The 16,297-nt window shown below is 50.2% G+C and overlaps 1 protein-coding gene across 2 annotated transcripts in view; it reads right to left on the reverse strand.

The window, feature by feature from the left end:
- The window catches only part of LSP1 (lymphocyte specific protein 1), a 48,594-nt gene that overhangs the window by 12,825 nt on the left and 19,472 nt on the right, over positions 1 to 16,297 (reverse strand). For both annotated transcript variants that reach the window (XM_054634607.2, XM_077179922.1), the window contains exons 2-8: positions 10,998 to 11,150; positions 8,790 to 8,879; positions 5,067 to 5,250; positions 3,995 to 4,123; positions 814 to 857; positions 561 to 642; positions 68 to 208 (exon numbers count right to left, since the gene is read on the reverse strand). In XM_054634607.2, coding sequence (XP_054490582.2) covers positions 68 to 208; positions 561 to 642; positions 814 to 857; positions 3,995 to 4,123; positions 5,067 to 5,250; positions 8,790 to 8,879; positions 10,998 to 11,150 — 823 coding nt within the window. The remainder of the gene's footprint in view (positions 1 to 67; positions 209 to 560; positions 643 to 813; positions 858 to 3,994; positions 4,124 to 5,066; positions 5,251 to 8,789; positions 8,880 to 10,997; positions 11,151 to 16,297) is intronic.

Below are 16,297 nucleotides of genomic sequence, written 5' to 3' on the forward strand. Positions count from 1 at the left end.
GCACCTTGTGCCCAGGGACCAGTCCCTGCCCCTGGCACAAGCAAGGCAAGTCCTCCAAGGGCTGTACCTTACAACCTGAGGGCTTCACAGCAGATTGGGCTGTGACCTCCCCAGTCTCCCAGAGGCTTTTTGTGCTGGCTACCATCATGCTCGTGGTGGGAAGGTCCAGAGAGGGCTGCCGCACAGGTTTTGGAGCCTTTGAGGAGGTCTGGAAAATAAATGGAGAGAGTTTTGCCATCAGAGTGTGCCTCTTGATTATTTTTATCCTTGCAGATAAGGGGGTGTAAAAGGAGACTTGTAGAGTCCTACTAGTTCCTGTCAGATACTCCCACTCTTTAAGCAGAGAACACAAAAAAACGAGCATGGGACAGCTTGCCAAAGAAACCTACTTGATGCTGCGGAGGGACACACAGACAGGAGCAAGGAGTGCTCCCACCTAAGGGAACTCCCACAATTCAGTTGTCATCTCACAGATGGCAAGGCTGAGAGGCACGGTGGGGGAGCAGCACCAGCAAAGAGGGCTCTGGGAGCGTGGGGGCAGAGACAACACAGCAACCCACCTCAATAGCCTGTGTGTACTGCTCCAGCCTGTCATCAATCTTGGACACAGGGAGAGGAGGCTGACTCTTCTTTATGCTGTTGCTGCAGAACAGAGAGGAGGATTAAGGTGTTCCCCCAGTGCCTCAGGCAGAAGGGAGGACTTGGTGAGGCACAGGCAGCCTGTCACTGCTGCCCTTCCCCACAGCAGGGCCTGCTGACCATCTCCCTCTGCAGCAAGTGACCTGCCTTGCCCTGAGGCCAGCCCAGCATTACCTTTTCTGTATCGAGCGGTTCAGCGACTCAGTTCTGTCCGTGAGCTAAAGGGGACAAAGAAGACAAAGATACAACTTTTGTCCAGGGTCCTCAGATGGATGCAGGTCACCTTTGCTGACCATTTCTTGGCCCTCATCTCTCACCCATATTTTGGTTAGAAATGACTCACTCAACCCCCCATGTTCCCCTACAGCTCAGAGAGACAGTGAGCATTCCCTTTCTTCCTTCTTTCCAAGCAGGGGAAGAAAATCCCAAGCAATTGCAGGGGCAAACCAACCATGTGTAAAATGAATGACAGCTGGAACACCAACCAAGACCATTTTTTCTACTCCCTCTGGTGAAGGAGAAGGTCTCTCTCAGACCTTTGGTTTCCTAGCTAGACACAAAAAGGGAAATGGCAAGTACAGAAAGACAAGGGGAAAAACTAGAGACCACATCTGCAGAAGGGAAGCCAAGCATGGGAGCAGCACAGGCATGGGTTAGGTCAACTTGTCCACACCAGAGAAGCACATAGACAGGGCAGATCAGCACATGGAGACACCTGTGAGGCAGCTCTTCATGTCAAGCCATCAGGAAAAAGTTTTGCACCAGAGTCTCCTGTGCAATAACTCTTTGGCCAAGACAGGAAGGCAAGCAAACACTTCACAACCACTGCAGGGAAGGAAAGCTGAAATGTTGCTAAACCTTGTGACTCTTTCATGCCCCAGAAAACAAGCAGACAGAGAGAAAAATCACCTTGCAGCCAAAAGGGGGGCTTTCTTAACACCAGCTCCCACAGAGTCAAGGAGCAGCAACCAAGTAAAAAGGAGCCTTCTCCCCTGTAAAACTGCTGCCTGTGCCACAGGAATCACCTACCAAGTTAGCAGATAAAAAACAACACTAAATGATCCTTTAAGATGCTTTCAGGACGCCAGTGCTAAATTTCAGCTAAACAGAAGACAGGACTGTGTCACACAGAGGACACATTTACCAGCTGTGCCCAGGAGCACAAGGCCATTAGAGAACAACCAAACAGTGCAGCCCTGGCTAATAGAGATGACCTGGGGAGAGCCACTCTGCAGGGTCCCCCACAGCAGCACGACAGAAGGCAGCTCTGTCTGCAGGGCAGGCTGTCTGTCTGCCTGCTGCCAGCTCACTCTTTTGCTCGCTGCTGCAGGAGCTGCTGCTTCCCTCTGAGCCACAACTCCAGAGACTTCACCTTGCTCACTGATGGGCAGGCTGGTACCTGACAGGGCACAGCACCAGCCTGAAAGGGGAATCTGGTACATCTTGGCCTCAGCTTCCCAAACACAAGCACATGTCAAAAGGAAAAAGCCTTGCCCACCCTGCCAGGGAGATGGGGCACTGCTGCAAACCATGAAGAGGCACTTCTGAAAGGTTATGAACAAGCACCAGGTTAAACACAGAGGGGCCTAGAAAGAGCTCTAATTGGCAATGTACCTCAGTATGACAGTCTAGGGAGGAACAAACTTTCACTGTGCTATTTGGAGACCACCTGCCCCCACCCCTGGCCTTTCCTTGCAGTGAGAATTGTGCATTTCCCTGGTCCCAAGCAGTTTCTGAAGGTCAGAAGAAACCACAGCTGCTTATTCAGCCAGCCTCAAAGCTCAGGGCTCACTAGCAGCCTGTGACAAAACAGGACTGGTACAAGACTTCCCCCTTGCCTCCATTGCCCCTATTTCAGCCCTCAGCACTCCAAACACCCCAGCAGCCTACACCCACCACCAGCCAGCCCCAGGTGTGCACCCAGCCTCCAGCAGCCACATCTGGCAGGGACACACAACACTGACTGCAGGTGCTTTTGCCTTTCCACGACAAGCAGGGCTTCTGCTGAGCTTCCTGTGCCAAAACACCTTCTTGGTGGTCAGTGTGCTTAATACTCAGTGTTCACAGAGCCCTGCTTGCTGGGGTGTAAAGATCAGCCTTCCTTTGGAAAGATTCCAAGCACAGATTTTTCCTGAGCAGTTTCACATCCAGCTCAGTGTGCAGGTGAGCTCTGACATCACCACTACAAAACAGAGACTGCATTTCTAAACCTTTCCCTGGGCTAATCCCAGCAGTTAAGCTGAGGTCGAGAAGCTATGTGTGTTTTGGGGCTGTAAAGACAGAAGGTTCACCACATAAAAGTTGCTGAAAGCATTTTCCACATTTTCCCACCAGTCCCACTTCAGGAATATGCTTTGGCTACCCCCACCACTTTTCAAACCTGGCATTAGCACCCAGGCTGCATCCACACCTACTCTGTCTCCTCTCTTTTAATTTGACTATAAAATGGTTTCTCCACTAAGAGCAAGAATCCGATGGCTGTAGATGATGAAACCTCCCTCTTGCCATCTATTTACTGATGCAAAAGAAAGTACTCATACAGTCTTTCCCACTCAGGAAATACTGAGTAAGCCACAAATAGAACAAAACTAAACTAAAAAAAAAAAAAAAAAAACCAAAAGCAAAGCTAGTTCTAATACCAGATTAACAGGCTGCACAGACTCCTCACCATCTCCCCCACTGCTACAATCAAAAAGGTTGGGGCTTACAAGGGCAGAAAAAAAACATTCAGTACAGAAACACTTATCTGTATCTATTGTATTCAAAAGCACACACAGAACTGAGGATTTGCAGTAAATGCAACACAAGTCATAAGAGGCAATTTGGGTGGTGTTAATAATGGGAGTTTCACAAGAGCACCAATGCAAACAGATGTGATTGGGACGGACACAATGCTTCAGAGATCAGAAATCCCCATCTGTTTAAACAACTTAAGTCATACATTTTGTTCTAATTAAGAGAGAAATGCCACTGTTTCAGTTATTGGGGCTTTTTCCCTTTGGAAGGGAAATTTCATTACAATTAAGTTCTTGTGAATTTTGTTAAAGACTACACAAGTTGAAAGCACAGCTATCTCAGTATCACGATATTCCCTGGAGCTCTCAATGAGCTTTAGACTTTTAGAGTGACTGCTACAGCCTCCAACAGCTCAAGCAGGCAAAGGAGGAGGAGAGGAGGTTGACAGCCATGAAAGATGAGGCAAATTGCTCAGATGGTTTGTCTCAACTGGTAGCAGGATGGATAACAGGATTCACACCCCACATTGCTGTAAACCCTGGATAATCCTTCCTCATCGTTGGTTGGGTCCTTGTTGTGACAGTTGTCACCCATCCAGAGGGGCCCCAGGAACACAAACCTTTGTGGAGCACACTACAGTGTGGTCAGAGCACAGCTCCTCCTCCTCCAGGCTGGCAACGCTTGGGGCCTTCTGGCGTTTCTCTGGTGCTTCTTCTTTCTCTCCATCGTTTCGCCTTCTCTTCTTTTCCTGAGTGCAAAAAAAGAAGCAGCCAGGAAGTGAGTTGGTCAAACTGCTTTTCATGCAACAACAGTGATTTTCCCGTCTCCCAGGCTTCCTGCTTGACACTAAATAAACACAAAAGCACAAAAACTTTGAGTTAACATTATCTAATTTGGAAACATTCAGGAAGACGCTCATATGTCATTTGGAAGGGAGGGCAGAAATCAGGAATTTTGAAGGTTCAAGATTCCTAAATGGTATGAAAAGGGGTCCTTGCATCAGTTATAAAGACCTCTTACCACACCTGAGAGAGGAAAACATTAATTCCTCATTTAGAGGCCAAAAGGACAGAGAGAAGCTGCCTTTATTCTAAAGGGATGGAAAGGCTAACACACAGCTCAAATGCAAAAATCTTACTAGCCCCAGAACATCAAAGTCCATTTATGACAAATTATATTTGAAGCTCAGCCCCCTGACTTGCACACCACTTGAATTCCAGCTTTGTCTCTCTCTCCCCCTCCCCTTAACCAGGAATTATCAGAACAAAAACACCTCAGCTGGGAGCAATGCAAGGCTAAGAGATCTATCAAGACAAAGTAGACCAAAGGTGTGATAAAGGCTGGGGAGAGAAAAACAAGCAGTATAATTTAGATTTGAGTTCTCCTGTAAAGCTACTCACTGCCCACAGAAGAAATAACACTTTCCTCCTCAGTATGACAGGGACATGGCAAAGCCACCACAAACTCTGAGAGCAAGCACACCCCCCTCACAAAAGGGCAGAGGCTGCCTGCAGTGACCACAAGAAGGCACAGCACACAGGCAAAAGTGGCACCAGCCCCTGGTTAGGCCATGAAAACACATCTAATGTCTGCATGGGCTCAGCTTCCAGCAGCAATGGTGAGCCAGAACATGGGAGAGCAGCCCCCAGCATCAGCTCTCCAGAAAGAAGGTCATCTCCTCCCGATCCCACCTCTCGCTCAGCTTGTTCCTCTTCCACCTGCTCTTGGACCTCTTCTTCCTCCTGGCACAGCCCCTCTTCCTCTCTGATAACCATATTCTCCTCTGGGCTTTCCTGATCCAGCTGGAGCTGCTCCAGTTTGCCTTCAGCTTCCCTCACACCACTCTCCTCTTCTTGGTAGGACTGCCTTGGAGACCTACAGATGGGGAGAGATCAAGGAATAAAAGCACAGTTATGAGTCTACAGACACCATGAGGTACCTCACACCTCTGGAAATCCAATTTTATCACTTCCCCAAGCCTACAGCATGCTGGGTATTCCACAGCAGGGCTCACAGCCAGTTCCAGGCACCCAGATGTAACAGCAGTCACACTTCACTCCCCCAACTTTAAGTGTCCAAGACTCAGCCCAGCTAAGAGCTGTGGCAGAGCTGCAGGGATCTGCACGTTACCAGCATCATGATGGCCAAAACCCAGAGGAAAGCAGAGAAGAGCCCTCTGTTCAAACCCCTGCCAGAGAGGCCTCTGCTACCATCACATGATGCTGGCCCAATTCCCTGCCTGGCTACAGCTAAAATTCCAGGTGCACCAGCACATCCTGCACTCAAACACAAATCTGGTGCTGCCCTCATGGCTCCCAGCATTAATTCCAAGCGGGGCACGCACTGTCACCGTCATATTTTCTGGAAAAATCCCCTTGCCCAGGATTTCTCTCCTGGGAAGATGAGAAGCCCCAGAGAAGAAGGAAAACAATTATCTGATTTGCTTCTCCTGTGTTTTGCTGCTTTGGAATGTGTTTGGACGCTTTTTACCAACAGGTGGCTGTTTCATTGGTTTCATGTGATTTGTTTTGACTCAATGACCAATCACAGCCAAGCTGTGTCAGGGCTCCAGAAAGATTAACAAGTTTCCATCATTTTTTTAGCTTTCTGTAAGTATTCTTTCTCTATTCTTTGTATAGTTTTTGTATAGAACTCTTTAATATAATAAGTATCATAAAATAATAAATTGGCCTCCTAAGAACATGGAGTCAGATGCATCATTCCTCTCCTCATCTGGGGAACCCCACCAATATAAGAGGGCACCAAACACCGCCCTGAACTCATCTTTCACATTAGCAGAGTCTCTTGCTGCAGGAGAGCCCAACCAACAACACAAGCTGGAGCTGAACTCCAGGGCAAGGCTGCAGAGCCACTCCCCTGGAATCATTCCATGGGCAAGGCACAGCTTGACCAGCAATGCTGTGCTGACACTGGGTCCCAAGCCTCAGTTTTGCCCACTGGAAAAAATGGCACCCCTGTTCACAACACTCATCTCATATCCCAGCAAAACAAAGGAGTTCCAAAGCAGATGAGGTCACCCCCTGGCTTAGGGGCTTAAAAGCCACAATGGGTTTGGTACAAGAGAATTGCTGCAGGTCTGCAAGAGGAGACCCAGGAGCATGTTTATGCAATCAGCTTTGCAAGAGCAGAGCAGCCCATGCCTTTGGGCACAGAGGCACTGGGAGTACAGAGCCCCAGAACTCTCACTGGCTCACAGCCACACACCAAGCAGTTGTTGCCATCTTCCTTTCCCCAGCCAAAAGAGCTTTCTCCTCCCACCCAGTTCTTAGAAAATCACCTGGCTTGAGAGAGCAGGGCTAGAGAGCTGGCTAGCAGGCAGCTGCCAAAGGGCAAGGCTGACTCACTGCCCCTCCCTCAACAGGCAGCACCAAAACACAAAAACAAGTTCCAACAAGACCTTTCCACCCAGCTCTCTGCTGCTAGGAAGGCAGCTCACAGGTCAGCCCCATCCAGTCCTCCACACTGACTACATGGGGAAAAAGATGATGCATATGCTGGCTCACTTGACTTGTTTCTCATCATCCTCTCACCAAGAGCAAACAGGCTCTGAAGGCCCAGGAAGCTTGCAGCTCCCCACCAGGATGGCAGCAGTGTCTTCAGCTCAAGTGCAAGCTCATATTAAAAATTAAGGCCAGCAAACACAGTGCAGCCTATAGGATGCCTTTCACAGCACAGCAATGCTGCATGGGAGACAGCTAGGCTGGCACAGCTTCACCCCCTTGCACACCACTGACAGCATGGATCTCCCACCTCAAAGAGGAGAGCCAGGACCAAAAAGAAAACAGGCCTTAGCACCAAGGCCCTCAGGGGATGCAGGACCTGGTTTAGTGCCATCCAACAGACAGCAGCTATCTCCAGCCACCACTTAAAACCCAGGATTTGCTCCATCTCCAGTTAAGCAGGAGAGAAAGGAGTTGGGAAAGCCTGAACACAGCACTGCTTGTCCCAGCACAGGCAGAGACACAACCTACCTGTGCTCCCACCACACTCCAGGCTGTGCCTTGGATGAAGCAGAAAGCTGCTGCAAGGACCTTACAGGGCACAGCTCCTGCTGGCAGGACAAGCCCAGCCTTTGCAAAAAGCCCACAGAGCCTGAGCTCCTTCAGCTGCCTCTCCCTACCAGCCTTCACCTACAGCTCCTGCTTTTAAAGTACCACCTCTCACTGATGGGCTTCACCTGCCGTGAACACCACCTCCTCTGCCCAGCTACAGGATAAACACATAAAACCACAACAAGAAACACATGGGGAGGATAATGTTAATTCCAACTAATTCCCTTTTGAAGGCCAAGGAGGGAAAAGCAGTAGCCTTTCTTTCCAGAAAAGCTCTTTGCAAGGGGGGGTTGGAAAAAGAGGCAGCAAACCAAAAAGCAGATGATTTCTAATTGCTCCCACAGATGTTATAATTAAGTTGTGCTGGGCCTTGGAGGTGCTTGAGAAGTGCTTGTGGGGTCAGGGCTGCAAAGGTACAGTTTGCAACGGGGTTTAGCCACAACATTTGGAGAAAAGTAACAAAACTCCGAGCTCATTTTTATTTATTCAGCAGTAAATATTAATCTTAAGCATTTTTTCAGTCACAGAATAGTTTGGGTTGGAAAGGACCTTTAAAGGTCATCTACTCCAATCCCTCTGAAATAAGCAGGAACCTTTTCAATCAGATCAGGTTTCTCAGAGCCCAGTCCAACCTGACTTGAATGTTTCCAGGGAAGGGGCATCTACCACCTCTTTGTGCAAAGAATTCTTCAGGGCAAAGAAGAGGCTATGTCAAAAATTCCCTACAAAATCAAGCTGCCAAGAGAGCTGAGTCACAGAGTTCATGTGCAGGTAGGCAGTATCCAAGGGAAGTGGTTAAGGCAGGAGTTTGGTCTAGCTCTGCAAGGGAGGAGTGATGGGAGGGCTCCCAGGGCTCTTTGCTGCCTGTTTTTCCCTGCTCAAAGAGGAGTCAGGCACAAGGTGGGCTGGGGCCATAACACCCACTATGCTGACATGAGCCAGGAAGCAGCAATAACTTAGAACAGCTTTTTAGGCTGGCCTGGATTATGTTAGAGACCATTTCAGCCCCTGCAGCAGCTCAGGTGGCTTAAATCTGCTGTTGTCGCTCCTCCAAACCCAGGAGTCCTGGCAGGCTGCCACTGCTTGGAGCACAAAGCTCAATCCAAACATCCCCAAAGCCTGGGGCCATCCCTGGGCCATTCCCCCCTGCCAGCCCAAAGGCAGGCAGAGAGCATCTGTCCCACTGCTGTGGGGCCTGCTCTGTCCTGCTGATGCTGCACACTCTGGCCTCATTCTTACACGTGCTGGACCTGACCTGGGGTTGGTCACCCCTCCTCAGGGACAGTCCTTTAGCTGGGGACAGGGGAACCCTTCCCCTTGGAGCATCTGTGTCCAACCCACCTCTGCTTGCGCTGCTCCAGCTTCTGGGACCAGTCACTGAACCCCTCGTCTTCCTCCAGCTCCGAAGTCCCAGATGGCTTAAAGTCATAGCTGAAACACAGCAAGAAGGAAAATGAGCATGAGAGGCATGCAAAAAGGCCTAAAGCTGGCCTGGAAGAGCCACAGCCTGACACAGTCCTTCTCCTTTCAGTTATTCCATTCATTCTTCTCTGGGTGAGCTGCACTGTTGAAGATAGCCACAGCAAAATCATCCCAGCGTGTGTGGCCCTGGCCACAAATGTGTGCTCAGGCTGACAGAAAAGCTCCCAGGGAGCAAGGGAGACTGGCTGAATGCTGTCAGAAAACTGGCTGCTTCCCAGTGTCCCTCTGCAAACCCAGCCCCAGGAGAAGCACAAAGCCAGCACAGCCCCATCACCACTTCAGCTGATGTCCATCCCTCTGGCTCCCAAAAACACTCCTGTCTTTCTCCTGCAAACCCTCTGTTCTCCTATTTCTGGCTTTCTTTAGTGGGGTAAGGGAGAGCAGGAGGTTCACTCTGTCCCTCTGGAGCAAGGAAATGCAAAGGTGGGTTTGAACTAAGGGGAGTGACATGGATAGGACAAGTCCCAGCGTGGGAAGAGCTACAGGAAGGAGGGGGCAGGATTTACACAAGAGAGAATGAAGCTTTTCAGAAGATTAATAGCCAGGGCTGACCCTGGCTGCATGAGCAAGCCCAGGTGGCTGTCAGCAGCTGTAAACAAAACCAGGGAATGGCCAGAGGAGAAGAAACATCCTTGTGGTTGAGCCTGGCCCAGCAAGCTTTGGCATCATGGAGCAGGGAGCAAACCCCTTCATTTGAAGAGCTCTTGTCACTGTCCTCTTAAGCACTCAGTTGAATTTGGGCAATGGCAATGGTGCTGTGCCCATGCCAAAAGAACTGGAGCCTGCAGGCTGGGTTACTGCACACTGCTGTGGGCCTGAGGCTGCTCACAGCACCAACCAGCAAACAGAGACCAGAGATCTCATCTGCTGTTTTAAAGACCTTTTCAAATTATTTCCTAGCCCCCACGTGAAGGGGGGGTTTGGAAAAGCTAATGACTATTATTACTTTCCAGACCTTCTGTTTGCTTTTAGAGCAGACTGCAGCAGCTTTGTCTGCAGAATATCACCGTGTGTATTTCCACAAAAGATTATGAAGGTGTCTTGAAATGCTTTTATATTAAAAAAAAAAAGTCCTGAATAATTTTGGAAGTATCTTGGGAAGAAAAAGATCTTTTAATGGAAAAAAAAGGTTTTCATAAATAACTTTTGCTTTTTTTCCCAGTAAAATGGAGATGTTGCTTCTCTGTGATTATAACTCCAAATCCTGCCACCACTTTTCCATTGTGTTCAATAGATTTAGAAATAAGTTGAACACATAAATAGTGGTAAGACTGAGGGCTTGAGACAAGAATTTGGTAATTCAGAGTGCAGACTAGTTTTTGTGCTAGCCCCAGCGCTGCACAGCATCTGGACTGCTGAACCATGGACGTGGGGAGGCTGCAGCAGGATGTGCCGTGGGATGGTGGGGATGTCATCCTATCCCTTCTCCAGGTGTTTCCTCTTTGACAGCAGAGAGCTTAGCATCTCCATAAATGCCTCCTGAGCTATTTCCATCTAGGACTTTCCCCATTAAAGCACAAAGTTAATTTTAATCCTTGGAGCTGTGAACGGCACCAGCTCAGGTGCTGCTTCATGCTTCCCACTGCCAGGGCAGCATCCTCTGAGGGAGGAATGGGAAGCTTAGCCAGGATAGGTGATTGCTTGCACTGTGATCTGCCTGGGATTGTGCATCACCTCCTCAGGCACATCTGTCTTTGCACGTATCAGGAAACTCCATTACTTTCGGTGTAGGATGACTCCCAAGTTGAAATTTAACCAAGCACTGAAATCACTGGCAGTGGGGACTCCCTACCAGAGCCCAGCCTGCCCCAAGCTGTTCCAGTGTAAACTCTCAGGGCAGTAAAACCTCCAGCCTCCAGCCAAGAAAACAATCAAAGCAGGACTCGTGGGGTTTTCTGCCCTAAGAAGAAAGCACACTATTCGCTAGTGTGCGCTAAATCCAGCCCAAACCTGAGAGCACTTCCCCATCTTCCCCAAACACCAGGGACACACACTTGGTGCTGCAGGAGGGGTTTGCTGCAGGGACAAGGTGTGTTGCTGAAGGATTTATCCACGGGTATTTCTTACTGGTTTTGCTGTGCCAGAGCAGCACTCTCCGAGCAGGGGCCGGTGCCGTTCAGGCCCTCCTCCGCCTGGGACCGCAGCTGCTTCTCCCGCTCCCGCCGCCGCCGCTCTCTCGCCGCCTCCTCCTCATCTTCCACGCTCCACTGTGCTGTCAGCCTGCCAAGCCAGAGGGAAAACCCATCTTTAATGCCATCAGGCAGTCCTGTGAAACCTGGTAACAATCCTCTGAGGTGCCTGGGGTCCCCCCAGCAAGCAGGAGCCTTCTGCAGAGGAGCCCTCCCACCACGAGCCGTGATCCTCCAAGTGGCATCCTCACCTCCATCAGCACAGCGCCGCCGTGGGACTGACTGATGGCAAGGACAAGGTGGGACACGGGAACTGGGAGAGACACAGGATCTCTAGAAGGAAGATGTGGTACATATCCTCCTCCCACCTGCCTGAGGGCTGAAGCCCACTGGAAAGCACCATTCCCTGCAAAAACAGCTTTGCACCCCTACTTTGGAAGGGTTTCTAAGTAATCCTGCAATGCTGCAAGGTGTCTGAAGGGTTTGTAAAGGGTCTTGCAGTGCTGCAAGATATCCAACACCTTCATCCCAAACTTTGGCCCACAGAAGGCAAGATCTGTACCCTGGGGATGAGCTTCCTTAGGCAGTTGAGCTGCTCCTGCCCGACCAGGAGCCACAGGAAACAGTGGTGGATGGCAGCCCCTATGTCCTGCCCTGCTCTGCCCTGCCTGGCTTCCTGCCAACCCTGTGGAAAGAAAAACCTGCCCTGGCTTCTCCCAGACATCTCAACTGCTGCACAATAATGCCTCTGTCAACAGAACAGCCTCCTGCATCCCCAAGGAAGTGATAAGGCGGATGCCACATTCCTTCCCTGGTGATAACGCCAGTCCAGGCGCTCCCCACGTGGGATCGGCTCCTGCTCCACTGGCAGCACCAGCTGAGATTCAGGCAGAAAGGGACAGGCCATGGGGCAGCCACCACTCACCCAAAGGGCCTGTGATGGCAGCTGGAGCTGGGCAGGTCTGACTGTGGTACACAGGGCTGATGCTGGGACAGATGCCTCCTCACCCCACTCATGTCTGGCTCAGCCAGGTCCAAAGCAGACACAAAAGCTGTTTCCCCTGGCATTTTCAAGCCTGTTTACAGAAATGTCTTCAGGAAGGCACACACATGGGAGCTGGGAAGTCGATCTCCCACCAGCAGCAGGACCCAGACCAACCTGCACTTCCCCACCTCAGGCACACCCTGAGGACCACAGTCCTCTGAGGATGAACCTGCTCAATGGGAGATACAGTGCAACATTATTCAGACTGGAACAAAGAACCTGTGGAAGGCAAAATGAGGGAAAAATCCAAACAGAAATGCCTTAGTTGAGACGTGTTTCAGCCCAGTTTGAGTGAATGAGGGACAGGTTTCAGCTGGCCCCAGGAGTGCCACTCTGCAGCCTGCCCAGCTTTGCCCTCAGTCTGGACTCTGAAGCACATAAGAGAGCCTCACTTCACCGTGGGTCTCACCAAAAAGCTGTTTTCTTTTAAAGTTCAGGGCAGATATCTCCCTATCTTAGCAATGGAGGGGGTGGAAAAAGCCCACTGGGATTAATTGATGAAAAACATAGCCTTTCTAATTACACTGTGAGCCTTGTTAGCCTTTCCAGGGAAGACTCACTCAGAGCCTATTTTACTCTGCAGTGTGAGCAGGACTGTTGAGCTTAGCCCCAGCAGCATCCCTTTGCACAGTGGTCCCACCACCACCCTGTCAGGAAGCTGGGGATGACTCCAAATCACTGCCCTCCCAAACTCCCACCTGCCCCGAGGCAGCAAAGCCAGGTTGTGAGCCCAGTGAAGAAAGGTTGCCCATGCCTGCTGTGCCCACGGAGGAGCAGGGAACAAAGCAGACCCCAGGACTAGCCCAAGAGAATGCTCCACTGCAGTGTAGTTACTGCCTGCCTTATTTTGGGTGGGGTCTTTCTGCAAGCACCAAATTCAGCTCTTTCCCTTTATACCCCGTCATCACCCCTTGCCACCTTGGTCTCCATGAGGAACAAAGCAGACCCAGACCCGAGCCTGAGCTCCCCTCCTCCCTTCCCTACTCATCCCACACTCCTATTTATTATTTTTCCTCAGGTTCCCATAGAAACCCTTGTCTGTGGACCTGGCAGGAAGCCACCATGTTGTTGTTGGGTTTTTTTTTAATATATAAATGAAGTCATTCATTAAACTCTGCCATGATCTCCCTCCCTTGTGCGACAGCTCCAGATAGTCTCCAATTTGGAAAGGCTCTTAACCCCCTCTGTCCCGTACCGCCCCAGTTACGAGAAGCAAAGTCCACGTTCATGCCAGAAAAAGTTAGATTTTGATTAAAATCTTTCACTCCTTCCTCCAGTTCCTTGGGAAGCTGCTTCAGAGGCGGTGCTCCACCAACACCCCCAGCTTGGCCGGGGTGCTCTGGAGGGGGGGGATCCCTTCTGAACCACATGAGCTTTCCACAGTGTGAGAGCAACACTGGTTGGCAGCCCTCTCCCTTTCCCAGTTGGATGTGACTAACTCTCTCCCCATGACCTCACCGGCTCGCTATTCTGTCCCTGCATCCTTTCCTCTGAGCAGGCTGAGGACAGAGCCGGGGGCGACCGTTCTGGGGAGAAGGATTTTTCTGCAAAAGCAGAGAAATAACTTTCCCAGCTCCCCTTGCCACAGAGCAATCCAGCTTTGCCACAGAGCAATCTCAGCTTCCAGGCTGCCCGCTGCTGTGCTGGGATGTGCCTCAGACACTCTGAGCATCCTGGGGAGGCTGTGATGCTGGGAACACCATCCCTCTGCTCAGCAAAAAGGGCTGAAGATAAAGCCCCCACAGATTCAAAGATACCAGCACACTCCAGCAAACACCTAAACTGAATTTATTTTCAGATTCTGAGCTCTCTGTCATGCTCAAATAGGCTGGTAGGGGAGGGAGGTTTAATAAGTGATGTGTTGGGGTTCAGTAATCACACTGACAAGCAGAGGAAAAAGGATGATTACTTTTGGACTGACCGAGCAGCACAAATATTTGTCTTTAGTGAAAAACAAACAAAACAAAATGAAGCAAAAAAAACCACAAGCGAATGAGAAACTAAGCCTTGCCAAAGTCCTTGTGTTTGGGTCAGCTACAGGGGTTTGTTGGACCCCAGACAAAATGTGCCATTTCAGTTTGGACAAGCACAAGTGTGAGCAGGGGGTCAGCTGTTAAATTGCCTTTTGAAGCAAAAAGGTGGAAAGATTTAATTTCCAAATGGTTCCATTTACTAAAACGGGGCCATGGTCTCCCATTTGCTCTAATTGTTCACAACCACATTCAGTAACTCAGCGTGCTCAGCCCACAGTGGTATTTCACAACTGTCTTTCCCAATCCTAGAAATAATTACCCAGTGCTTCAGGATCAGGCTGATCCCACGGATCTTCACCTCCAGCCAGCACTGCCCCAGGTTGGTCCCAGGCTGGAGAGGTTTGGGGAAGAAGCAGATTCATAGCTGCCAGTGAGACCAAGGGTTCTCAACTTCATTTCACCCATCACAGGATGGGGAAATGGAAAGCAAGACTTGAAGCTTGAGGAGCTGCAAGATGAGCTACAGCATGCTACACTCCTGAATCCAGCCATCTGCCTTTATAAAATCCCTCCACAGAGGGATTTTCATGCAATGTGAAAGGAAATTCACCCCCTTATACAGACTTTAGTGTGACTGGAGAAGGGAAGAGAAAAGGTAGAGAGACCTCAGAGGCCCCAGCAGCCCAGAGCTGTGGCAAGATTTCCTCCAGCAAGAGCTCATCACAGGGCTGGGTCATTTTTCTTACATGGCCCCTACATCTCTGCCAACAGCTTTTGGATGTCTTGGTTGAGCCAAACACTCTTTGTGGCATGGTCTTCTCTCTTCTGAGGACATTCTGTAGGTGTGAGGATGAGCTGAAAGCACCTTGGTTCAGCTGTGCCCACAGAGACCCTGCCTGCCAAGCATTTGGGATGCTTAGATTTCTGCTCTGACCCTGCTGCCTGTTTCAGATCCAGCTCCTGACCTCACCTCCCTGCAGACACCCAGCCAAGGGAGGGGCTTTATTTCTGTTTGCACCACAGAACACCTCTTCCTGCAGCACAGCAGCACAGGCACCCACACTCTGGATGCCCTGCTCCACATGGCCACAAAGGCCCACTCCAGACAAGCCAGCATGGCTGGGAAGGTCACGTTTCCTTTGGGCAATTCCTCACCAGCACTTGAGGAGATTTTAATATTCAGGCAAGGGGAATTTCTGGCAGCAGATGAGCAGTGTTTAAGGGAAACTCTGCAGACTCGAGGAGTCTTTCGCATGGTTGACGGCTCAAAGGAAGCTTGGCTGGCCCAAACCCAACCTTCAGCACTAAAGCTAATTCCAGAAAGGAAAATCAAATGCCTCCCAGAGGCTTTGGGCTTTTGCAGACTTGTGCCAGAAAAACTCAGGAACCCTCTACCATCACACTGCAACAACAGTAGACATTCCTGTTTCCTGAGCTCACCGGGGTACCAGGCCAGGAGTGTGTTAGCTTTGGTTGCCACCTCTCCTGGGGAGGTTGCCCCCACAAAGCCAGGGCACAAGAAGGAATAGGTTTTGGGAACAGGATGTAGGAGGAGCCAGGTACAATCAGAAGATACATCACCCCATCACCTGTGAAAAACCCAGTGTCCAGCACAGCTGGAAATATCCCCTGGGAGCCACGGGGCTGCATGAATTAGAGGAGAACTGGGAAGGGCAGCCATCCCATCTCCCCTCTGTTGAGCTTTGGGAAAGGGACATGCCAGAACCAATGCAAGGGACCTTCCCCTTCCATGCAATCCACTGCAGCCTGCATTGCCCTGTCACAGTGCCAGATAACACATCAGTGCAGAATATGGCCTAGGACCATCAACAAGTTCATCTGCTGCCGAGCAGATCTGCCAGGCTTTATTTCATATTGCATTTATCACACATTTTATAAAGGGCCCTGACTGCTGGCAGGAGATGTGCAGCTCACCCTGTCACACAAAAGGGAAGAGGACACCCTCCAAAGGCTACAACTCCCTCACCCACTTGACCTTCTGCCAACAAATTAATCACTTATTAGAGGCATATAATGGCTCTGTGTGACTGAGTCAAGTATGCTGAAATACACAGATAAAGCCTCCACTCATGTCATTCAGGACCACTGGTGTCAGGCCACCACAGAAGTCGTGGGTTTCCATGCCTTAGGAGTAACGTGGCTGGACAGCAAAGATTACAGCTGGGTCATCATCCCACTGAATAATGAACAGGGGGAGGA

This window comes from Agelaius phoeniceus, chromosome 6 (genome assembly GCF_051311805.1).
Source record: "Agelaius phoeniceus isolate bAgePho1 chromosome 6, bAgePho1.hap1, whole genome shotgun sequence".
NCBI classification, from domain to species: domain Eukaryota; kingdom Metazoa; phylum Chordata; class Aves; order Passeriformes; family Icteridae; genus Agelaius; species Agelaius phoeniceus.